We start from the raw sequence: 19,255 nt of genomic DNA, 5'->3' as shown, positions 1-19,255 counted from the left end.
CATATCTAGAGAAGGATTCAGCCTGCAAGTCTCGCTCCGAAGTCTACATGATTCTGCCGAATATTCTTTTTGCCGCATGTGCAGCATCTTTCTTTGCTTGGCTCTGCATTCTCTACAGGATGAAAGCTCCTTCACTTGGCCCATGGCCAGGTTTCTCGATGCCCATGACACAGCGACTACAATCCTCAACGTCCAGGCTCTTCTTCGACCCGAGGGCATGAGAAAGTCAGCTTACGATATACATGAGATACTCCTGCACGGAGGGATAGTCGGTGCTGGAATTTCGGCGCGAGACTTTATGCACAGCCATTTCAGGTTCAAGGTTTACGCATGTCCCGGTAAGTGCCCCCTTCTCGCATCGGACTTGTGGTTCGATATCTAATTCACATTTCCATTTTTCCGATCAGGCGATCAAGCAGCCGCTTACATTAGCTCTCGGTCCTGTGACCTCAATGTGCATTCCAGCGCTGCTTTTGTAAAGATCAGGTCGTGGGTGGCGGACTGTGATACCCACCACCAATCTTGTCCACGCCCGGTGCCCGTGCCACTGCCAACACGCGTACTTGATCTGCAAAACCAAAACACAGTCAGAATACACGAGGCACAAACCGAATACGGCCAGTATGCCGCCCTTAGCTATTGCTGGGGCAGTAACTCACAATCCGGAACTCCTCTATCAAATGGTACATCACCACAGCTTGGCAGACGATTTCGGTTTCAGGTCTGCTAATCACTCCTCTAGATCGCCCCACATGTCTAGCAACTTCGGCCCTTCCGCGTACTATTCAAGACGCAATTACGGTTACGAGGCAAATTGGTCTCAAGTATCTTTGGGTCGACGCATTCTGTATCATCCAGGACTCAGTTGAAGACAAAGGCGCCGAAATCGGACAGATGGCGCAATACTACCAGAATGCTTCAGTCACCATCATCGCAGCCAACGCGCGTAGCTCCGACAAAGGCTTTTTAGCATCGAACACTCAACCACGTTGCCTAGAACCGGATGTCGTGTCATACCAATTCCAACTTTCAATGGCTTTCCCAGACGATGTGGTGGATCTTATTAGCGCTGAGTATTGCATCTGGGATAACGGCGCCTCTCCCGAACCCTTGGACCGCCGTGCTTGGGCTTATCAAGAACAAATTCTCTGCCGACGGGCTTTGACATACGGCACATCAACCATGACTTGGCGATGTGAACAAGGCATACAGGGATGGAACTCGTGGTTACGAAAACATCAAAGTGTAGTAGCCAAGGTTCTTCCCAAACACAGCAGCCAGTACCCATATAAGGAAGCCTGGAAAAACATGGTAGCCGTCTATAGCCACCGCAATCTCACCTTTCCAGAGGACAAGCTACCTGCCATCTCAGCACTGGCAAGCCAGATTCACCACCTCTCCGTCCAGTCTGGAGGCGGGCCTGGAAGATACCTCGCAGGGCTTTGGGAAGATGATCTGCTTGATCAGCTGATCTGGTTCGCAGCTCCAAGAGAGAGTCACCCCGTGCAGTGCATCCCGTACCGCGCCCCAAGCTGGTCTTGGGCGTCAGTCGAGTGTCCGGTTCTCTTTCTTGACCCACGTAGTGGTTTGACCCTTGGTGCACTCCAAAGCACGAAGGTCTTGCACCTGGAGATCATCGACTGCGGTGTGACACTCCGCTCTGCCTTGGTGCCACTGGGCCAAGTTACTGCGGGCCGGCTGCGTGTACGAGGTCGTCTGGTTCACGGGAGCAGAGTTCCAAACCCGGAGGCTTGGCTGCTAGGTGCATTCCGAGGTACGAATTCCGATGTTGTGCTGAAGTTGGATTGCTATAGCATCGGTGACAAGGCTGGTCTTTCGAAAGCGCGGTCATGTTGGTGGCTGCAGGTGCAACACCGCCATGGCTTGGTCTTGGAGCATGTTGACGGCGCAATTTACAGACGCGTTGGTTGCGTGGTTAGAAACTGGCCTGAGTCTAGCGAAGAAAGACGCATTATCGATCTTATTTGAGTGTACCTAAATCTACAATCAATTCAATGGTGACTGCAAATCGCTTGGTCAATCACAGAGTAGTGACGTTTGCAATGCAGATTGAGCTTCATTCCCAAAAAAATGCATCAGAGCTCAGAGAGGCAACTCGCGACGTGTGGACATTGTCTCAATTGACCGCATCTTCACGACATTTGGCATTGAAAGCTCTCAAGCCAAAGGTGGGCGGCGACTTCTGTGAGATTAATGATATCATACTTCGTCATATCCTGCTTTCTCAGCTGAAGGCGGTAAGCGGTGTGGTGGTTACGAAAAAAGTGGTCAAGGGACTCACAAGACGATACTAGATCCGTGTTACCAGCTCGACACTCAGCATGGAATCTCTGCACCTTGTTTCCTTTCTCCCCTCGATACAATCTTTCCATGCCCCATTTGATAGTCCAGACTCACGTTCGTGTTTCTTGCCACCTCGGATAGTTTCCCAGAAACTGCCGCCTCCTTGAGCCTTTCTCTAAACTCTCCGTCAGGGGAGTACGCAAGCGTGGCCAAAGCACTATCCTTCCAAACAGGGCGCTTCAGGTTACTGGATTCCCAAATAGCCAGTATTGCAAACATGAACCCCACAAGGAGCGCCGCTGTGGGATATGCCAAGTATGCCCATCGAACCCTCGTGACGACGATTGATCTAGTTTCTTCGCCCTTCACTGGTGGCGATCTCGACTTGCGATCTCGCATCCACTTGGTCACACTTGATGCCACGTTGGTAATAGTTCCCGGGATATCGGTAGATTCGCCTAGCGCAAACATGAACCCTGGTGGTCCATCGCCAGGGAGAGACGGGTAGACGAGAACCTGGTTCTCCCAGTCGCACTCAGTGCCGTTCCTGCTTCGGGCGCAAAATCCTTCCTTGAGACTCTCAATAAGGGAAACAACTGTCGTTTGGGAGATGTTAAATGTTTGCTGGGTGAGATTCGCTGAGCGAGCGCGAAAATCCTTGTCGGGGATGTAGATCTGTAGATCAGGCACAATGACATATCCAGGGGCCAAATCCAGAGAGTTGTTCTTGTACTTCATATACTCCTTCTGTGCTCCTTCGCTGGCTGTGTACGAATCGAGGGTCTTGTTCGCCCAGGAAGCAAGCACCTTTTCCTTCAAAATTCCTTGCTCTACCACAGACTCATACTGGTTGACGCAGAAGTAGAGGCCACATTCCTTTGCCGTAACCGGGGTATCTTCCCACGTAGTTTCGTTGTCTTGCCAAGTTTGATTCGCCTCAAAATACTGAATAGCAAGGGCTAGTGTGCGAGAGTCGCGGAAGAACAACGTCTTCCCTGGGTTTGTCGTGGCTGTGGTCGTGAGGTAGGTATCGGGATATGCCGAATTCTCATCTTCAGATACTCTCCTCGTCTTTCCGTTGTAGTTTGATATTTTCAGGTTAATTCCTGGAACCGTGTATTTTGTGTAGTCCAGCGTCTTCCCAACCTGACGCATGTTGGCCTCGGGGATAGTGTTGCTGATGTCTGGAAGCTCTTCGCCCTTTCCGAGGATCCATCCGCTTGAACTGATCCCTTTGGGTACCTTGATAACGCCTGTTGTTTTCTTGACATGTTGAGAAATATCCTGGCACTTGGAGCAGAGGGCCAGCGAAGTGTAGTTAGCCCACGTGCAGTTTCCTGTCCTGCACGAGAACGATGGTGAGAGACTGTCCGCCGTGACAAGATAGGAGAACCCATTCCAAAGACTAGCCGTCATTCCCATGTCGACGCGTACCCTTCGGCCAACGGTAGCCTGATATAGCAGCTTTTTACCGTTCGAGCCGGTGAAGGGGACGTTGAGAAGAGCGATTTGGTTTGTACCAGTCCAGCTTCCTGCATCTAAGACAGAACAGCTTCCAATGGTGGGCTCAGCCTCATTCAGCTCGCTCAAGTCGACTCTGATGGTCTGGTCTTTGAAGGTGAGAATAGCCTGGAGAAAAGGCTCGAATGCAATCAGAATAAGTGCTGCGAGCGCACCCAGGGAAGCCCAGTGGCTACATGTCAAGTCAGTTTTATGACTCAATGGGGGCTAATCAAGGCAAACAGAGAAGGTGATACTTACGGGCGTCGTACCATGGATATAAGAAGTCGGCCACTTCCCCAAGGCCCTCTGCTTGCAGCATCAAATCGGTCAAAGTCAACCAACGGCTCAGCAAAGTTCCCAACCCAATTCCACTTGCATTGTGAAAGGCACATGCTAACAACAAACGCTAGGGCAGCTTTTGAAATGGTACCAAGGATCGAAATGACGGCGTTCAAAGACAGTGGAAACTTGGTCCATTTTGAAATGGGCTCGCGGTCGTAGACAAATAGTAGAGTGATTAAACAAGCAAATGATAACAGACTCAGGAGAAGCGACCCGAGTTCCAATGACCACACAGAAAAAACCACCCGGAATTTGTTGGTCTTGCCCTTTGCCGAGCCAAGCGCATTGGCTGGGTGCGTCGGCAGGAGTGGCGAGATTGGCGCGTCTCGATCATCGGGCGAGACCGGTTGCACCGCAGGCCTTGGAGTCTTGGGCAATAGCTCATATGACCCTTGTTCTGCCATGGTGACAGTCTATCAACGAGCAATAATGGTTGCTTTGAAGGAGAAAAGGCGCGTTTTCACAAGCCTCGAGGAAATGTCAAGTGGCAGCTGTGGGGATATTTATGCATCACGCGAAGTCTAGGCAGGCAGGGTCTGTGAGCTGGCAGCTGCTGCTAACTATGTTTAGAAAGAGGCGGAGTTGTGGCACAACCTTGAACACAGGTCAGCAACCAGTGTTTTTTGTCTCTATCAACTCTGGTAGAAGATATAAGAGTTATTTATCTCTACTATTTCTCGTAATTAATTGATACGAGACATAAAATTGTGTTCAAAAGTCTTCAATGTTGCAAAGGTTGCAGGGATATCCCTTCATCACGCCACTGGAGATTAATCAAGATCTGAAACGCCAGCGCAAGAGACCACAAATCTTACTGCGCCCTGTGCCACTGAGCCGAAGGTTCCGGGGCGGTAGGTAGCTAAATCCTGCTGGAGGATTGGTGGCGCAGAAACAATCCATAAGCGGACGGCTGCAGCTGTTTGCTAGCACTCTATTGTCAACCTCGGCTAGCAGTCTTCTCAAACCTACAATACTTGCTTGAGTTGCTCATTCCCTCATCGCATTAACAGTACCGTCGATCAACCTTCATAGGCCAACTTGATAGTCTTCCCGTCAATTGTTCACTCTCTAGGCAAGTCGAATGTGCTTCGCCCCATCAAGTCACCAATGCGAAAGCATCAAAATTGCCGCATGCAGTAGTAGCCGAGCTATATTTAGTCAACACCCTATCACAAGCCGGAACTTGATTCCGAATCAAGTAGGTATGCCAAGTGATAGGGTTGAATAACTAAGCATGGAAGCTTTTCGCTCTGTATGTATCATAAGCAAGTCACTTTCATTGAGAACATTTTAATCTATAACTATCTCCTTATCCTCTTTGATCTCCAGGCATGATCTGGTTGATATTGCTAAAGCGTGCATCCATCCACACATGGTCGCTACATCTTCCCACTTTGGTCGGGCTGATAAGGCTTGCGAGCGAGGCTCGGAATCCAGGATGGCAGTTTGATCTTCTCAGCCTTGTCGTTTTCATAAAATTGCCCGAATGGGGCCCATAGCCTGCAGAGAATGTCCACGGAAGTGGACTTAGCAACTACAACCTTGAGAAACTCCCCAAGACCCTATGGTCCTACACAAGTCCACTACGGCCGAAGCAGATTCAGTTGGAAGTGTAGCTCTTGCCTGAAGTCGATGAAGCTGGCTGGGCACTGTCATTAGCGACGCTTTCGAGTTCATGCATCTCCCGAACATCATGCCACAATCTACTCCTCTTCCTTGATCGCGCCAATTGAGTCTTTTGGAGCGTATTAGAATCTGGTACTTGTTCCAGGATTACTCCCTCAAGCAATAGCGAACTATCAATAGCCAAACTCTACTCTGGTGGACACTGTTTCGATGTGATAGGCCAAAAATCACGAATCAACCTCTTGAGCTAATTACAAGCACAACCAGCCCGTATCTCAAAGGTGTGAGTGTCTGTACGTCGTAGTTCTCCTTAACGGATGCTTATGCTGCTTTTGATACTTCCTGAGAAATATGCCAGTTTATATGGAAAGTTTCGTGAGGTATGAATAGTCGCATAATCTAAAAGAGCAACTAGTGATGCACCGTCTTTTCTCTACATCTATCATAGAACTCCTTGCTAACATGAAAACCGATCCATGACCATCTATTCATCCTTTTCAATCTCCAGGCATGATCTCGGTAATGTTGCTCTTGGCGAGTTCATTAGTCGCATCCAGAACCTCAATGAACCGCTCCTTGGCAGCAGCATTCTTTTCATCCTCTAGGTTCGCCTTGTCCATGTGCTCCATAGTCACACAGATAAGCGACTCCATAAGTCGCAGAGCCAAGGCCCCTGCGTATCCATGCTGATAGAAGGCCGGCGTCTCGTTGACCTCAAGTAGCCAGGCACTGCCATTGGAATCGATAAGAAAGTCGATCGCAAAGAGCTCAAAGCACTTATCCAGTGGCGTAAACTTGTCCGCCATGGTATGAGCTGCGGCGCGGAACAACTCAGCCGAAATCTCACAAGCCTGGTTGAATATGCTGTTCTTCCAATCGCCAGGGAGCAGGTCGTCAGAGATTTCCCAAAACTCTCTCATCGACTCCTTGCTCGTGAATTCATCCTCGTCTTGAAGCGCCGTGTTGGTCAGAGATGACTTGAGACTCGGGTTCTTCCAGGGCGGCTCATAGTCCTGCAGCGCCAGCAACGCCAGCATCTCTCGGAAGACATGGACCTTGAGGCGTCCAATTGAAAGGACATAGGCTCGAACATGCCACTTCCTGCCCTCTAGAGGCGGGATCGACACAATGTACTGCTGAGCGACGAATTCGCGCATCCAGGCCGACGGGATACGTTCGTGCTCGTCAATGACCAACGGGGGTTCCTTGATTCTGGGCTGCTCCGTTTCATCAACAGATAGCTTTCCAGTGGCCGTGATCAGGGCATCCAGGGAGCTCAAGCCAGGGATCGATAGGCTAGGCGAAAATTCGGGCTCATCATCGTCTTGGGACTTTGCGCCCACGGATTGGGCGTCCTCGTCCGTGTCCTCCTCTTCAGAAATGTTGGCAGCAAGTTCGAGGTTGCCGGCGAGCTCTTCGATGGTACTGAAGATACGGATTCCATGACCGCAGTCAATCATTGCCGGTTTAAGAATCCACCAATCGCGTTCTGCTGCGTCCTTCTGCTCATTGTCCTCGAGCGAATACAGCAGTGTGAGGTCGTCAGCAGCAGCCAGGGCATCATCAACGTACTCGCTGTAATCGAGAGAAAGTCGAACCGTGGCGGGCACATGGCCCTTGAGAATGCTGTCTGGCCTCTTGGTGGTCCAGTAATCCACGACCCTGGCGAGATGATCCTTCCGGGCGAGTGCATCGCTGTTGGGGTACGCGTTGAGAAGTCCATTGCTAGCCTTGTTCAAGGCGGCAAAGTGTCGATTCATGTGCCATCCATCGCACAGTTGAAACACTGTGTCCGCGTCCTCAGGGAAAGAGGCAAAGTTGTCGTAGCAGACAGCGTCGGGCACATGCCGGCGGATGTATGCCTCGACGTGCTCGTTAAGCCACGAGTTGGCTCCCTGTATGTACACATGCATTGTTTCAGACCGAAACTCTTGGCTTCGCTACTTCAGCGCGTGACGTATCCTTCTTCTGGAGGGAGAGCAGCTTGACGAGGAATGGGGAGGCGAGTAATTCTAGGTTCCATATGGCCGGTGATTTACAAGGCTATGGCACCAACCAGTGCAAGACGAGAGGACGGTTCAGAGGGCCTGCGAAAGCACAAAGGAATAACCGACCGACGAGCTCTTTATACGACTTCTCGTCGACAGTTGGCAACAAATAATCCCAGCCTGGACGCCAAGCAAAGCCATGGCACCAATTACCTAACAATGGCCCACAGCCGCAATTATTTTGTGACGACTCTATTGGACATGTTGTTTACAAACGTAAGCGGGACGTCCAAGTTCATGATCTTGAGTCTTTGCCCAACGCAAATGCATGATCTGCGTTACCCTCACCGATTCTTTTTTCAGGGGCCGAGTCAGGGTTTTCCAGGACCTCGGGCATCATGATCCCTGCTTACTTCATTTTTTTCTAATGAGAGAAAAAATTTCTCTCTTTTTCATTCGAGTTGAGGACACTTCGGGATCGATTCCGTTGCTGAGAGGCGAGTTTGGGGTAGCGGCCGGGGACCCCGGCATGGCCTAAATCGCGTCGCGTCAGCTTGAGGGATGAAAACTGGAGAAATAGCCTGAATGCTTTAGCCAACAGCTGGGACAATCACGTCAAATCCCAAAAGCCGGGGAAGTCGTGTGTTTTCACCAGTACCTGGTCATTTTGGGCTTGTTCGTCAGCAGTGTTTCCCCCCCCCCAAGTTGTCGGCAGCCGACATAAGATTGTCAGGGGCTTCAGGCCTTGGCACCAATAATTCTTGATGCTTCCTTGTTTCGCTTCCATGCATACGAGCCGCTATGTTTAGTTCTTGCTGAACCCATCACCTGATCTGCAAGACACATCGTGAGAGCGAGTCAACGACCACACTGATACAACTGAACACAGTTAATGTATTTCTCATTTTTACACATCAAACTAATCAACTTATACATTTGGGGGCGCCTGTTTTAACCGGGCACCTGCGTTTCCTAGACGGACAAAATCTCCTTCTCGATTGCTTCGCCCAAGCTCTGCGTATTTCCCGTTCCTCCCACGTCCGCCGTCATCACCGCCTTGTCAGACCGAGCAAGAACACTCTCAATAGCCTTCAACATGGCATCTGCAGCGTCATTAAAGCCAAAGTGGGAGAGCATCATCTGGCCCGCCCAGATCATGCCGATCGGATTCGCAATTCCCTTGCCAAAGATATCCGGGGCACTCCCATGCACCGGCTCGAACAAGCTGGGGAATTCCCCGGTGGGATTAATATTTGCAGAGGGCGCAACTCCGATGGTTCCGGTGCAGGCTGGTCCCAAGTCCGATAGGATATCTCCAAAGAGATTGCTCCCAACCACAACGTCAAAGATCTGAGGACGTTGTACAAAGTGTGCCGTGAGAATGTCGATGTGGTACTTGTCGACAGCGACATCAGGGTAATTCTTTTGCATCTCGCGCACGCGAGCATCCCAATAAGGCATAGTGATGCTAATGCCGTTGCTCTTGGTTGCGCTCGTCAACTTCTTGCGCGGTCGGCTTTGAGCGAGGTCAAAAGCATATCGAAGAACTCGATCCACGCCAACGCGGGTCATAACAGTTTCTTGAACAACCGTCTCCCTGTCTGTTCCCTCAAACATGATTCCTCCAATGCTGCTGTACTCTCCTTCTGTGTTCTCCCGCACAATCCAGAAGTCAATGTCGCCTGGCTTGCGACCAGCAAGTGGAGAAGGAATTCCAGGCATCAGGCGGCAGGGACGCAGATTGATGTACTGATCAAACTCGCGACGAAACTTGAGAAGACTTCCCCAGAGACTGATGTTGTCGGGCACCTGGTCCGGCATTCCCACGGCTCCGAAGTAGATGGCATCGAACTTGGTGAGGGTCTCCTTCCAGTCGTCGGGCAGCATGGAGCCATGCTTCTCATAGTAGTCGCAGCTGGCAAAGTCAAATTCCTCAAACTCGAGAGACAAGTTGAACTTTTGGGCCGCGGCTTGGAGACACCGAACGCCGTACGGCATTACCTCGATGCCGATGCCGTCCCCGGGTATGACGGCGATTTTAAGCGATTTTCCAGCCATTGTAATAGTTGACAAACAGAAGGTGTAGTTTGAAGATAGCGAGACTGACTATCAAGCGATAGACGAAGCCGTTAAATATGACCGTTTGTCGGAGCTGAGGTGAGGGGCTTCGGCAAAAGAAAAGGCCGTCTGCAGGTCGTCTCCATTAATGACCTGCAGCCTCGGAACCCAGAATCCGACACCCGAATCAAAGGGTTGGCAGAGCCGAACCGGATTCTTTCAGCTCACAGGTGTGTTTTAGTCAAGGTCGAAGTGTTTCTAAGAGTGCTGCGTTTGTGCCAGAGACGATTCAAGAGGCGAAGCTCTCAAGTAGAAATAGTATCAACTAGAGTAAAAGATCCCCACATCGCCATCAGTCATCTATCTCTAACTGACTACTTGAAGAATTTCAGAACAGCAGACACAACTTCTCCGGGCGCGTGTTCTGGGATATAGTGCCCAGACTCAACACTATAGCCCTCGACGGGCACACCAGGCTCAGTGACATCTTTCCACTCCTTGACAGCGTCGAAACACTTCTCAATAACCCCATGCTTCCCCCAAATCACAAGCAAAGGGCTGCGAATCCTATGCCCCTGCTTCAAGTCCTCCCTGGCCTCGTCCAAGTCCAAAGTTGCACTCGCCCGGTAATCATTGCACATGGCGTGAACGGTCGCCTCATCTCCCAGGCTCTTGGCATAAAAGTCGAAACAGTCCGGATCAAAAAACTTCAACCCGTCTTTCTGTCGTCCTCCCATGAACAGCTCCGCAAATTGCCTCGACCGCCCAGCGATCATCATCTCGGGGAGTGGCGCATCCTGGATGAGGAAAAACCAGTGAAAGTACGCTTTGGCAAAGTCGAAGTTGGTCTTTGTGAACATGGAAAGCGTCGGGCAAATATCGAGCAGAATAACTTTGCGCACTCGGTCCGGATAATCGACGCATAGTTTATGGGCCACTCTCGCTCCCCGATCGTGGGCACAGACGTAGAAGTCGGTAAAGCCCAAAGAGTCCATCACGTCGATGCAGTCACGAGCCATGGCGCTCTTGGCGTATGCCGAGACATTTTCTGGTTTGGAAGACTTTCCGTAACCACGAATGTCGATGAGGATAAGCGTGTATTTGTCGAGGAGCTGAGGCGCAACGCGATGCCAGATGTGAAGGGTCTGGGGAAAGCCGTGGAGTAACAGCAACGGAGGCTTTGATGACGACGAGTCACCGCTCCTTAACCCATTGATAGTGACACTATCCTTGGACGTTTTGACGTCAAAGGATTGGAATCCTTCAAACATGGTGGGTAAATGATAAGTTCTGAATTGTTAACGTTCGAGTTTGGGCTGTTTGGCGGAGCTTTAAGTGCGGAGACCTCGGTCAATGACGCCCTTCAGGAGACCTCTCCAACCGGGACCTGAACCTTGGAACTTATTAAGCTTTGTGCACCAATCAAGTCTCTTCATTTCATACATTAATCGGCCCAAATTTTGTTCGGCCCAACTTTTGTTCGGCTCAACTTTGTTCGGCTCAACTTTTGCACGCCCATATGTGTCAGCGGGGTTTCTTTTAGCCGATGACTCTTTTCAGAGATCATGTCCGAGACATTCACATTTCCCTCGGTCCTCCTAACTGGGTATGCATTCGGGACGACAGCTTGGCCTAGGCCAAAAGGGATGTGAAAGGGAAAGCTGATCAGAGTTCAGAGTTTCATGTGTGAATATTCCGGTTCGTTTCCATCTAAATGGAGCGCCGACGGGCTCAGAAGAGGTTCCCCGTGAACCCTGAAATTCCCGAGACCTCGTCATCCTTCTGATCATCGCAGACGGATAAACCATGACAGTCTGAGAGCAAGGTGGGCTTGCGTCTTGATAATGATATGGCCGACAGCCGAGCCTTGTTACTATCTTAGCCAGTCGGAATTTTGCTCTTAACTGGGTGCTTCAATTTTCTGCCAAAATATGCTGTGATCCTAAATTATCACCACAAGGGAACAAGGCTGATACTTGATTCATTGTCGATTCGACTTTGTACTGTGGGGATATAACCTGCATCTTTAGGAAGCAGTCCTGTTCATAATCACTCCTGAAGGATCCTTGGTCTCGGAATCACCCCATGTGGCATCCCATCCGTTGGCTTCCAAATAAGCCTTCCATGCCTCATCATCGTCCTCCAGGCGTCGCGAGACGTCAGGGATGACAAAGTACGCAACAACAGCGCCCAATACGGCAAATGCGGATCCAATCAAGAAAGCCACCTGGTTGCCCTTGGAAGGGTCGTCGGTGTATGAGTTGAGGATGGCCGTGAAGACCTGGGTTCCAATGGCAGCCCCGGCCTTGGACCACGCGGCTATGAAGCCCAGCATCTGGCCGCGGATAGAGGTAGGGAAGCATTCAGAGGCGGCCAGGACAACGGTACTGAATTCGGGTTAGCTAGCAAACGGGCATGGAGCCTCAGGGTTGTCATACCTGCCGGGGCCAACTTCGCCGAGCGTCAGGAAGATGCCGTATAAAACAACGAAAAGGGGAAAGATGCTCTGAATCTGCTCCTCAGCTCCACCGAGAACAAAGCCAAGGCAAGCCTGAAGAGTGAAGCCCAATGCCATGGTCTTGCGGCGGCCAATCCTGTCAGAGAGGTAACCTCCAATAAAGGGGCCCGGGATATAGAAGCAGTTGATGACGACGCCCCATCCCAAGTTCTTGACGATGCTGTCTCCAACGTTGGCTCGAGACATGATGGTTGAGCTAAAGATGCCAAAGGGAATTGAGATCCAATTGTACAGAAACCAACAGGTTGCCACGCCGATCAAGGGGCGGTAATATCTCTTGAGCGCAAGCCAGTACGGCACACGCTGCTTGCGCATCGACGACTTTCGGTACGCCGTGGCAACCGACATGCGCATGCGGAACCAGAAGATGACCAGAGGAGGAAATGCGCCAAGTGCAAAGGTGGTTCGCCAGACGATGGCGTACTTGCTCTCCTTTTGTTGCACACAGAGGAGCAAGAGCAGAGGCGTGAGACCGGCCCAGACGTAGCCCAGGGACGCCGACAGATCAGCAAGCATGGCAAACATGAAGCCTCGGTGTTTACGGTACTGAGCGCTCTCATCAGTTGCCTCTGCGGCACCGGCACCAGACACGGGGTACTCGCCGCCGGCGCCAACACCAGCGACACCACGAGCAACGATGAGCATCCAGAAGAGACCGACATCAGTACCGCCACTCGCACCAGCCGACAGCGCAATTCCCAGCACCAAAAGGATTGTCGTAGCGACAGCACCGGTCTTGCGACCAAACTGGTCGACAATGAGACCGAAGAAGAGCATGCCAATAATCATGCCGATCAGAAAGGCGTTACTCAGACGCGTAGAGATGGAACTCGTCAGAGCGTCCGGATACAGGACCTTCATGATGAGCTGGACATTTCCAATCACGGCAGCATTACTATCACGAGCACATACGTAAGCACAGAACGACAGAAAGGGGGAACAGAGAATCAAGCAGCGAGAGCATCGTGGAGTGAGCTCCTTACTATCCATCAGAGCCGATTGCTAGACCCGAAAAGAGCACCATCAGCCAGACAGAGAGCCTGCTGTAGTAAGTCTTTTCAGGGCCGTCTACGACAGTGCCGACCTCGACCTCGGCTCCGGTGTCTGAGGCATGCTTCTTGTCGTCTGTGTGGTTGTCGACAATATCTGGATGCGGCTCAACGGCCAGGCTTTGAACCTGAGCAGTCATTTTGGAAGTCGCCTCGGGTAAGATTATGGAGGAAACAGATGCAGATCCCAACAGGCGCAGCGCAGGAAGAGTCTACTTCTTTAACAGTTTTGTTATCAGTGTTGGCCGGGGGCCATCGGCTAACTGTTGGCCGACACTGATGATCCTTCGCCTCGACCTCCTTGTTGCGGCGACGGCCCCCGGCCGGGGGTGGGGAATAGCAGCCGGTTTTGTATCTGATGTTGGGGGCACCAATCAGAGAGCTTGAAAAGAGTGGGTGAAGTTACAACGGTCCCCAGTTAGTACGTCAGTTCAATACGTTGGGCTTCGGGCTATCTCACGTCGGCCTATCAGTGGGGCCGGCGCTATAACTGGCCCCGAGACACGATACCTATCTCTCACTCAGGCACACTCGGAGAGGCTTTCCCTTGTCATCGACACTCGACCGCGTCAAGATGGGTTCTTCAGAAACACACAACGACTCAGCCGCGGTACTGATGTACCACAAACACCACCAAACCAACCTCAGATCGAGACTGTCATGGTGTTTAGCCGCAGTCGCCCTGATTTGCACAGCTTTCCTCTTCACCAACACCCTCCCTTGCCAGCACAGGAACTCTCAGGCACACGGCACTCTTGACGTCGACAAGGTGCAGCAATGCGCCATTGATAATCTCAAAGCCGATCTTTCGTTCCTCGACAATGCCAAGCCAATCGAAGCTCAAGAATTCCTAGAGCGCCGGGACAAGCTGGCGAGGGCGCTGGCCACAAACGGCGTCGACGCCTTCGTCCTGGAGCCTGGCTACACATTCCAGTACTATGGCAACATCTCCCAGGTGGACTGGGAGCCTTGGGAGCCCGAGGAGCGACCCTTCTTGATGCTTGTCCTCCCCGAGACTTTGGCAGATGGCCAAGTCAAGGCCAAGACAGCCTTCCTGTCACCCAGCTTCGAGGAGGGTCGTGTCCGCATGCTCGGTATTCCTTCTCATGATGAAGAACTGGATATTGTAATCTGGGAGGAGCACTGGAACCCTTACGAGACTCTTCTCAAGTCGCGGCTGTTCAAGGGCAAGACGGGAATCAAGCTCATGATGGATGAGGAGATACGAGACTACATCACCCGCGGACTGGAATCTGTCGGCTTCGAGACAGTCGGTCTTACCCCCGAGGCTGAACTCGTCAGACAGCAGAAGAGCGAGGCCGAAGTTGAGCTACTTCGAGCAGTCAACACGGGTACCGTTGTTGCCGTGAGGGCGATGCGTCCTTGTCTAGTTCCTGGCTTGACCGAGGACCAAGTGACGACGATTCTCGACAACGCACTGCTCTCTATCGGCTTTAGCCTCTTCTTCAACATTGTTCTTTTCGAGGAGCACGGCGCTCTGCCGCACGGAGGCTTTGTCACAGGGGGCAAGAAGCTCACCTATCATAGCATGATCGTCATCGATGTCGGTGCCCATTACTTGGGCTACTCGTCCGACATCTGCCGCAGCTTCCTCATCGACCGACCAGAGAAGGATGTCGAAATCGCCGAGGATCCTCTCCATGATGAAAAGGAAAAGGTTTGGCAAATCGTACTCGACGCCCAAACGGCCGCTGCCAAGGCTTTCCAACCAAACAACACGGCAGCCAGCGTTGACATTGCGGCCCGAACGGTCATCAAGAAGGCCGGTTATGGCTATGGCTTTACCCATCGCTTGGGTCACGGCATCGGCATCAAGGCTCACGAGTCGCCGTATCTGAACAAGTTCAACAAGCAGGCGCTGCTGCAGCCAGGCATGACCTTTACCAACGAGCCGGGCATCTACCTCGAGGGCAAGTTTGGCGTGCGCCACGAGGACATCTACTTGGTCAAGGAAGATGGGGAGGCCGAGTTGCTAACGGGGAGAAGAGCGACTGGCTTGCGAGAGCCTTGAAAGCGCGTGGATTTGTCAATGGCCTAGTGACTGTGCTTTGGTGGATAAAATGTGACTATCGCAAAACTATAGACTGTGACAACAAAAAACATTTGCTTGTGCTCATAAGCCATTAGGCTACGTGCTACTTGAGTTATCTTGATAATAGGTTTCCCCATTTCAAGTCCTAAAACGTCTCGTCTCGGCCAGCGACGCTTCAGCCCTCGCAGCAGCAGCTCACCCTAAAGCCACAAAGGCTCAGCTCTGGAAATTTAAATGGATTTTGGTGTTCTTGAGTCTCGTCTCTGAGTTCTTTGATATACCTACAGTACTTTACTAGTCGTTAGGGGGAACTCTCATCAACCTTGCGCCAAGTGGTGACGTCTCTAATAGAATGGTACGACGTTGCACCATCACTCCTTTAATGAGGCCCATTATTCAGTATTTCCGTCGTAAAATTCACTACATTTTGTTTTGTTCACTAGGAGAGCACCTAATACCTGACGGCTATAGACGGAGCTCAGGGTGGATTCGTCGGCAGCGAGGCGAGCGGGGACATGAAAAGACCTTTCGAGATTCGGAGTTGCAATTAATCTTTAAAAGAGCTAAGAAGGTTGTAATAAATCTCATTTCAAATCAGTTCCGATTCACCTCTATTCCTGATTCCTCCGGGCTCTCTATGATTGCGTCCAGGGATGCCGGGACAAAGAAGCCCGTCTTCGGGTCCAAAAGAGGAAATCCACCGTCATCCTCAAACTGATGGCCGTCTTATGCCGGGCATGTCGATCTGAGCCAATAATAACAGGTTTCTGGCAATGGAAAAGAGCTTGGATCCCGGTGTCGGAGGGAGAGGAAGGTAATATATAGTGCTCCAATCCAGCCTAACCACCTCACAAGCGCCATCATCGGGCTATGAGTCAAGCAATACGACGACACACCAGTCTCACAACTACACAGCTTCTGCCCTCAGACGAGCCGAATACCGATTAAATATGGTCCGTATCGAGCGATTTAAGTCTACCTGGGGCGTTGAGCCAGGTGAGAATTTCGAAGCCTGGAAGCCGCTGTTTGTGGAATGGAAGAAACTCGGTTACGGTAAGTCAACAATATCACGGCTTGCGGCGCATAAAGACTTTCCGCCGGCCTTTCAAGTTACACGTTTGAGTTATTAATTTGAGATTGACAGACGGCGTGGAGATGGTTCCTTATGACTTGAACGAGGATCAACGGCGGGAGGTGCGGGAACTTTGTGATGGCCTGGGTTTGAAGATCAGCATCACGTAAGTCTCTCAAAAGCTCGCTGACAATCCTTCCATCGATTGATATTGATAGAATCTTCTCTGCGTGGCATCGATACCGTGGGCCGCGACCGCGCAACCTCACGCCTGATGTTCATCTCGAGGGATATCGGGAGGAGCTTCGGCGAGCGCAAGTACTCGACCCGGTCAAGATCAACGCGCAGTCGGGAGCGTAAGTCGTCACGGTGTACTAAAAGTGGCTGTAAACTGACAAGGCATCAATAAAGGGATTTTTGGTCATCGGAACAGGCTACTTACTTCTTCAAGGGGACTATTCCGATCGATAAGGAATTGGGCTTCGAAGGAAGAGTCTGCCACGAAACGCATCGAAACCGGGGGCTGTTCAACCCATACGTGACAGACTATGTGCTTCAGAGGGTGCCAGAGTGCGTGCTGTCACATTTCTCTGTCAGTTTGTCGCACCAATTGACTCACCTTGGCAGACTTCGCATTACGGGCGACTTCTCACACTGGATTGTTGGTTGCGAGAGGCTCCTCGACGTCGCCGAAGAAGACCAGGAGCTATTGGACAGAGTCATCCCTCATGTCGGTGCACCACCACGTTGACCGAGAAATCTCTGACGCGTTTTACAGGTGTATCACATCCATACGCGCATTGGTACGACACAGTCCACCCAGTGCCCAGAGCCACTGAACCCGGTCTTCGCACCTGAACGTGCTTTCTTCGAGAAGCTCTGGGTCCGAATCATCAAGTCGAGGGCGCAGAGAGACCCCGACAGTGTCGTAACCTTCGTTCCAGAATATGGGTAAGGCAAGAGACAATCAGATCATGTTACATCGACTAAGATTGCCCAGACTCTTCCCCTATCATCCCTTCGGGTCGGTACGGACCAGTGCAGATGTCGCCGACAGCGAGGGTCCGCGCCTGCAAAAGTTATTTGAGGATAGCCTTGGCGACTGAATGCGTCTAGAATATGGAGAGTCCGGGTGACTATTCCCAGGAGAGAATAGCCTGTGCCTAGCTCTCTCATGCCAGATCGACCCAGGAGGCTAGGGGTGCCCACGGGTCTGGTGGATTGGTTCATGCGATGTCGCAGGGAGCGGAGATGCCGCTGTTCAGCTTTAAACGCGGGATGGCCAATAATGCATGATGGGATATCAACTTGCAAGGATGTGGCATCCACAAGGAAGTGTCAATCTCTTGAGCCTGTTTTCACTCGAGGTGTAGGGTAACGAGGCTTCATCAGGCTGTTGTCCTCGTTGAGCCACGTCAATGTGAAGATAAGCATGTGAATTGTGACAAAAATGAAGACATTTGAGCCGATAGGCTTTTCGAATCGCATTTCAACTCTAGAGGATCTCACTTAACTGCGAATTGCCGTCTTGTGGTGTTGCTGGGTGAGAGTGTTGATGAGACAATGGTGAGCCGCCATCTCAAACATTTCAGATGCAAGCACAAAAAACTTCACAGGACAAACATCATCAAGATTAAATGTCTACAACCTAGATCTCCATGGAAGTAAAATCAAAACGCCATCGAAAACTGGCTATCATGGTGGCGGAAGTGAGTCTTACTTGCAACTATCGACATGATCAGCAATGTCTTGGTGATGGCCTCAACACCAACGACCCAAGATCTACACACAATGACAGCACCCGCTGACAACTGCGATGTGAATGGTCACTGTGGCAATCATCTCTCACATTGAATATGCGACAGGGATTAGATGAGTGCCAATCCTGCGCTACAACACCCCAAATCAGCTCTAATCACCAACAACCAGTGGACCGGTTGGCTGATCAATCAACTCGCCGCTACGGCGTGGCCTCTCGACTCGTCGCACGGCTATCCCGCTATAGCTCATGCATAACGCACGTCATGAATTAGATACAAGTGGAGCAGAACAAATCAAGGGGATCTGTCGACGGTCGTGCCGCTGGCTAGGGGTGTCATGCGAGGTCAGCTCGGCTGGCGTCTGGGGCGCATCGCTGCACCCAATGTAGGCGCCGCCTCTGGTCCCCGTGGGTGCAAAGAACGGCCAAGACAAAATGGACCATCTGAACGGGTGACAGTCACATAACGAACGGCCAAGACGGCCAGCGATCCGATGGCATCCCAGCACAATGGTGTTCCCGATGTTAGCGAACTTGGCAGCTTGGCATACGGCAACCATTGCCGACTTTGATAACAATCTCGAGATGACCTCAAGACTGTGGCAATGAATTGTTAACTGTCTGATTGTGACAATCGCTCAAGAATGTGAGGCGAGACGTTGACCAAGTCAAGGTTCTAGACAAAGTGGGGGAGCAACCGTTTCCACTGCCTCACAACGACGATTGAGAATAACCAACGCGTGATCAAAGCTTATTTACCTCAATCAGTCGTACTCGGTATACGAGAAGAGGTTCGTCAAGTGGGCGGCTTCGTTGTGGCGGTTCCTCGGTGAAAGGCCTCGTCTCTGAATGGACTCGTGGGAGTGCGCCTTGGAGGAACGCGAGGATCAAATGGAGGATTCACGTGCTTGGAGACAAAAAAGTCTCACCACTTTTTTCCCCAATCTTTCGACCTAGGCTTCTCCAGCTATTGCTTGTCCGGG

The 19,255-nt window shown here is 51.3% G+C and overlaps 8 protein-coding genes across 8 annotated transcripts; 3 read left to right on the top strand and 5 right to left on the bottom strand.

Annotated features, from left to right (window-relative positions):
- Nucleotides 1-142: 142 nt before the first annotated feature.
- On the top strand, nucleotides 143-1,989 carry NCS57_01437100 (HET domain-containing protein; the record flags this gene model as incomplete). Its single annotated transcript, XM_053063975.1, has 3 exons — nucleotides 143-338; nucleotides 408-683; nucleotides 743-1,989. 3 exons carry the CDS (start codon nucleotides 143-145, stop codon nucleotides 1,987-1,989), a joined length of 1,719 nt encoding a protein of 572 aa, XP_052907308.1.
- A 348-nt stretch (nucleotides 1,990-2,337) lies between these two features.
- NCS57_01437000 (uncharacterized protein) lies at nucleotides 2,338-4,553 on the bottom strand (the record flags this gene model as incomplete). Its single annotated transcript, XM_053063974.1, has 2 exons — nucleotides 2,338-3,997; nucleotides 4,066-4,553. 2 exons carry the CDS (start codon nucleotides 4,551-4,553, stop codon nucleotides 2,338-2,340), a joined length of 2,148 nt encoding a protein of 715 aa, XP_052907307.1.
- Nucleotides 4,554-6,272: 1,719 nt separating this feature from the next.
- Nucleotides 6,273-7,688, bottom strand: NCS57_01436900 (uncharacterized protein; the record flags this gene model as incomplete). Its single annotated transcript, XM_053063973.1, has 1 exon — nucleotides 6,273-7,688. The coding sequence occupies one exon, from the start codon at nucleotides 7,686-7,688 to the stop codon at nucleotides 6,273-6,275; it is 1,416 nt and encodes a 471-aa protein (XP_052907306.1).
- Nucleotides 7,689-8,735: 1,047 nt separating this feature from the next.
- On the bottom strand, nucleotides 8,736-9,830 carry NCS57_01436800 (D-malate dehydrogenase; the record flags this gene model as incomplete). Its single annotated transcript, XM_053063972.1, has 1 exon — nucleotides 8,736-9,830. Exon 1 carries the CDS (start codon nucleotides 9,819-9,821, stop codon nucleotides 8,736-8,738), a length of 1,086 nt encoding a protein of 361 aa, XP_052907305.1. The 5' UTR covers nucleotides 9,822-9,830.
- A 365-nt stretch (nucleotides 9,831-10,195) lies between these two features.
- Nucleotides 10,196-11,092, bottom strand: NCS57_01436700 (AB hydrolase-1 domain-containing protein; the record flags this gene model as incomplete). The annotated part of the gene is made up of 1 exon (XM_053063971.1): nucleotides 10,196-11,092. One exon carries the CDS (start codon nucleotides 11,090-11,092, stop codon nucleotides 10,196-10,198), a length of 897 nt encoding a protein of 298 aa, XP_052907304.1.
- Nucleotides 11,093-11,847: 755 nt separating this feature from the next.
- NCS57_01436600 (MFS domain-containing protein) lies at nucleotides 11,848-13,528 on the bottom strand (the record flags this gene model as incomplete). Its single annotated transcript, XM_053063970.1, has 3 exons — nucleotides 11,848-12,208; nucleotides 12,260-13,234; nucleotides 13,323-13,528. 3 exons carry the CDS (start codon nucleotides 13,526-13,528, stop codon nucleotides 11,848-11,850), a joined length of 1,542 nt encoding a protein of 513 aa, XP_052907303.1.
- Nucleotides 13,529-13,941: 413 nt separating this feature from the next.
- On the top strand, nucleotides 13,942-15,420 carry NCS57_01436500 (Peptidase-M24 domain-containing protein; the record flags this gene model as incomplete). The annotated part of the gene is made up of 1 exon (XM_053063969.1): nucleotides 13,942-15,420. The coding sequence occupies exon 1, from the start codon at nucleotides 13,963-13,965 to the stop codon at nucleotides 15,418-15,420; it is 1,458 nt and encodes a 485-aa protein (XP_052907302.1). The 5' UTR covers nucleotides 13,942-13,962.
- A 971-nt stretch (nucleotides 15,421-16,391) lies between these two features.
- On the top strand, nucleotides 16,392-17,619 carry NCS57_01436400 (AP-endonuc-2 domain-containing protein; the record flags this gene model as incomplete). The annotated part of the gene is made up of 7 exons (XM_053063968.1): nucleotides 16,392-16,494; nucleotides 16,586-16,679; nucleotides 16,732-16,869; nucleotides 16,925-17,083; nucleotides 17,141-17,243; nucleotides 17,292-17,464; nucleotides 17,514-17,619. The coding sequence occupies 7 exons, from the start codon at nucleotides 16,392-16,394 to the stop codon at nucleotides 17,617-17,619; spliced, it is 876 nt and encodes a 291-aa protein (XP_052907301.1).
- Between the last annotated feature and the right edge of the window lie 1,636 nt (nucleotides 17,620-19,255).

Source organism: Fusarium keratoplasticum, chromosome 12 (genome assembly GCF_025433545.1).
Source record: "Fusarium keratoplasticum isolate Fu6.1 chromosome 12, whole genome shotgun sequence".
NCBI classification, from domain to species: Eukaryota; Fungi; Ascomycota; class Sordariomycetes; order Hypocreales; family Nectriaceae; genus Fusarium; species Fusarium keratoplasticum.
This window is presented reverse-complemented; position numbering and strand designations above follow the sequence as displayed.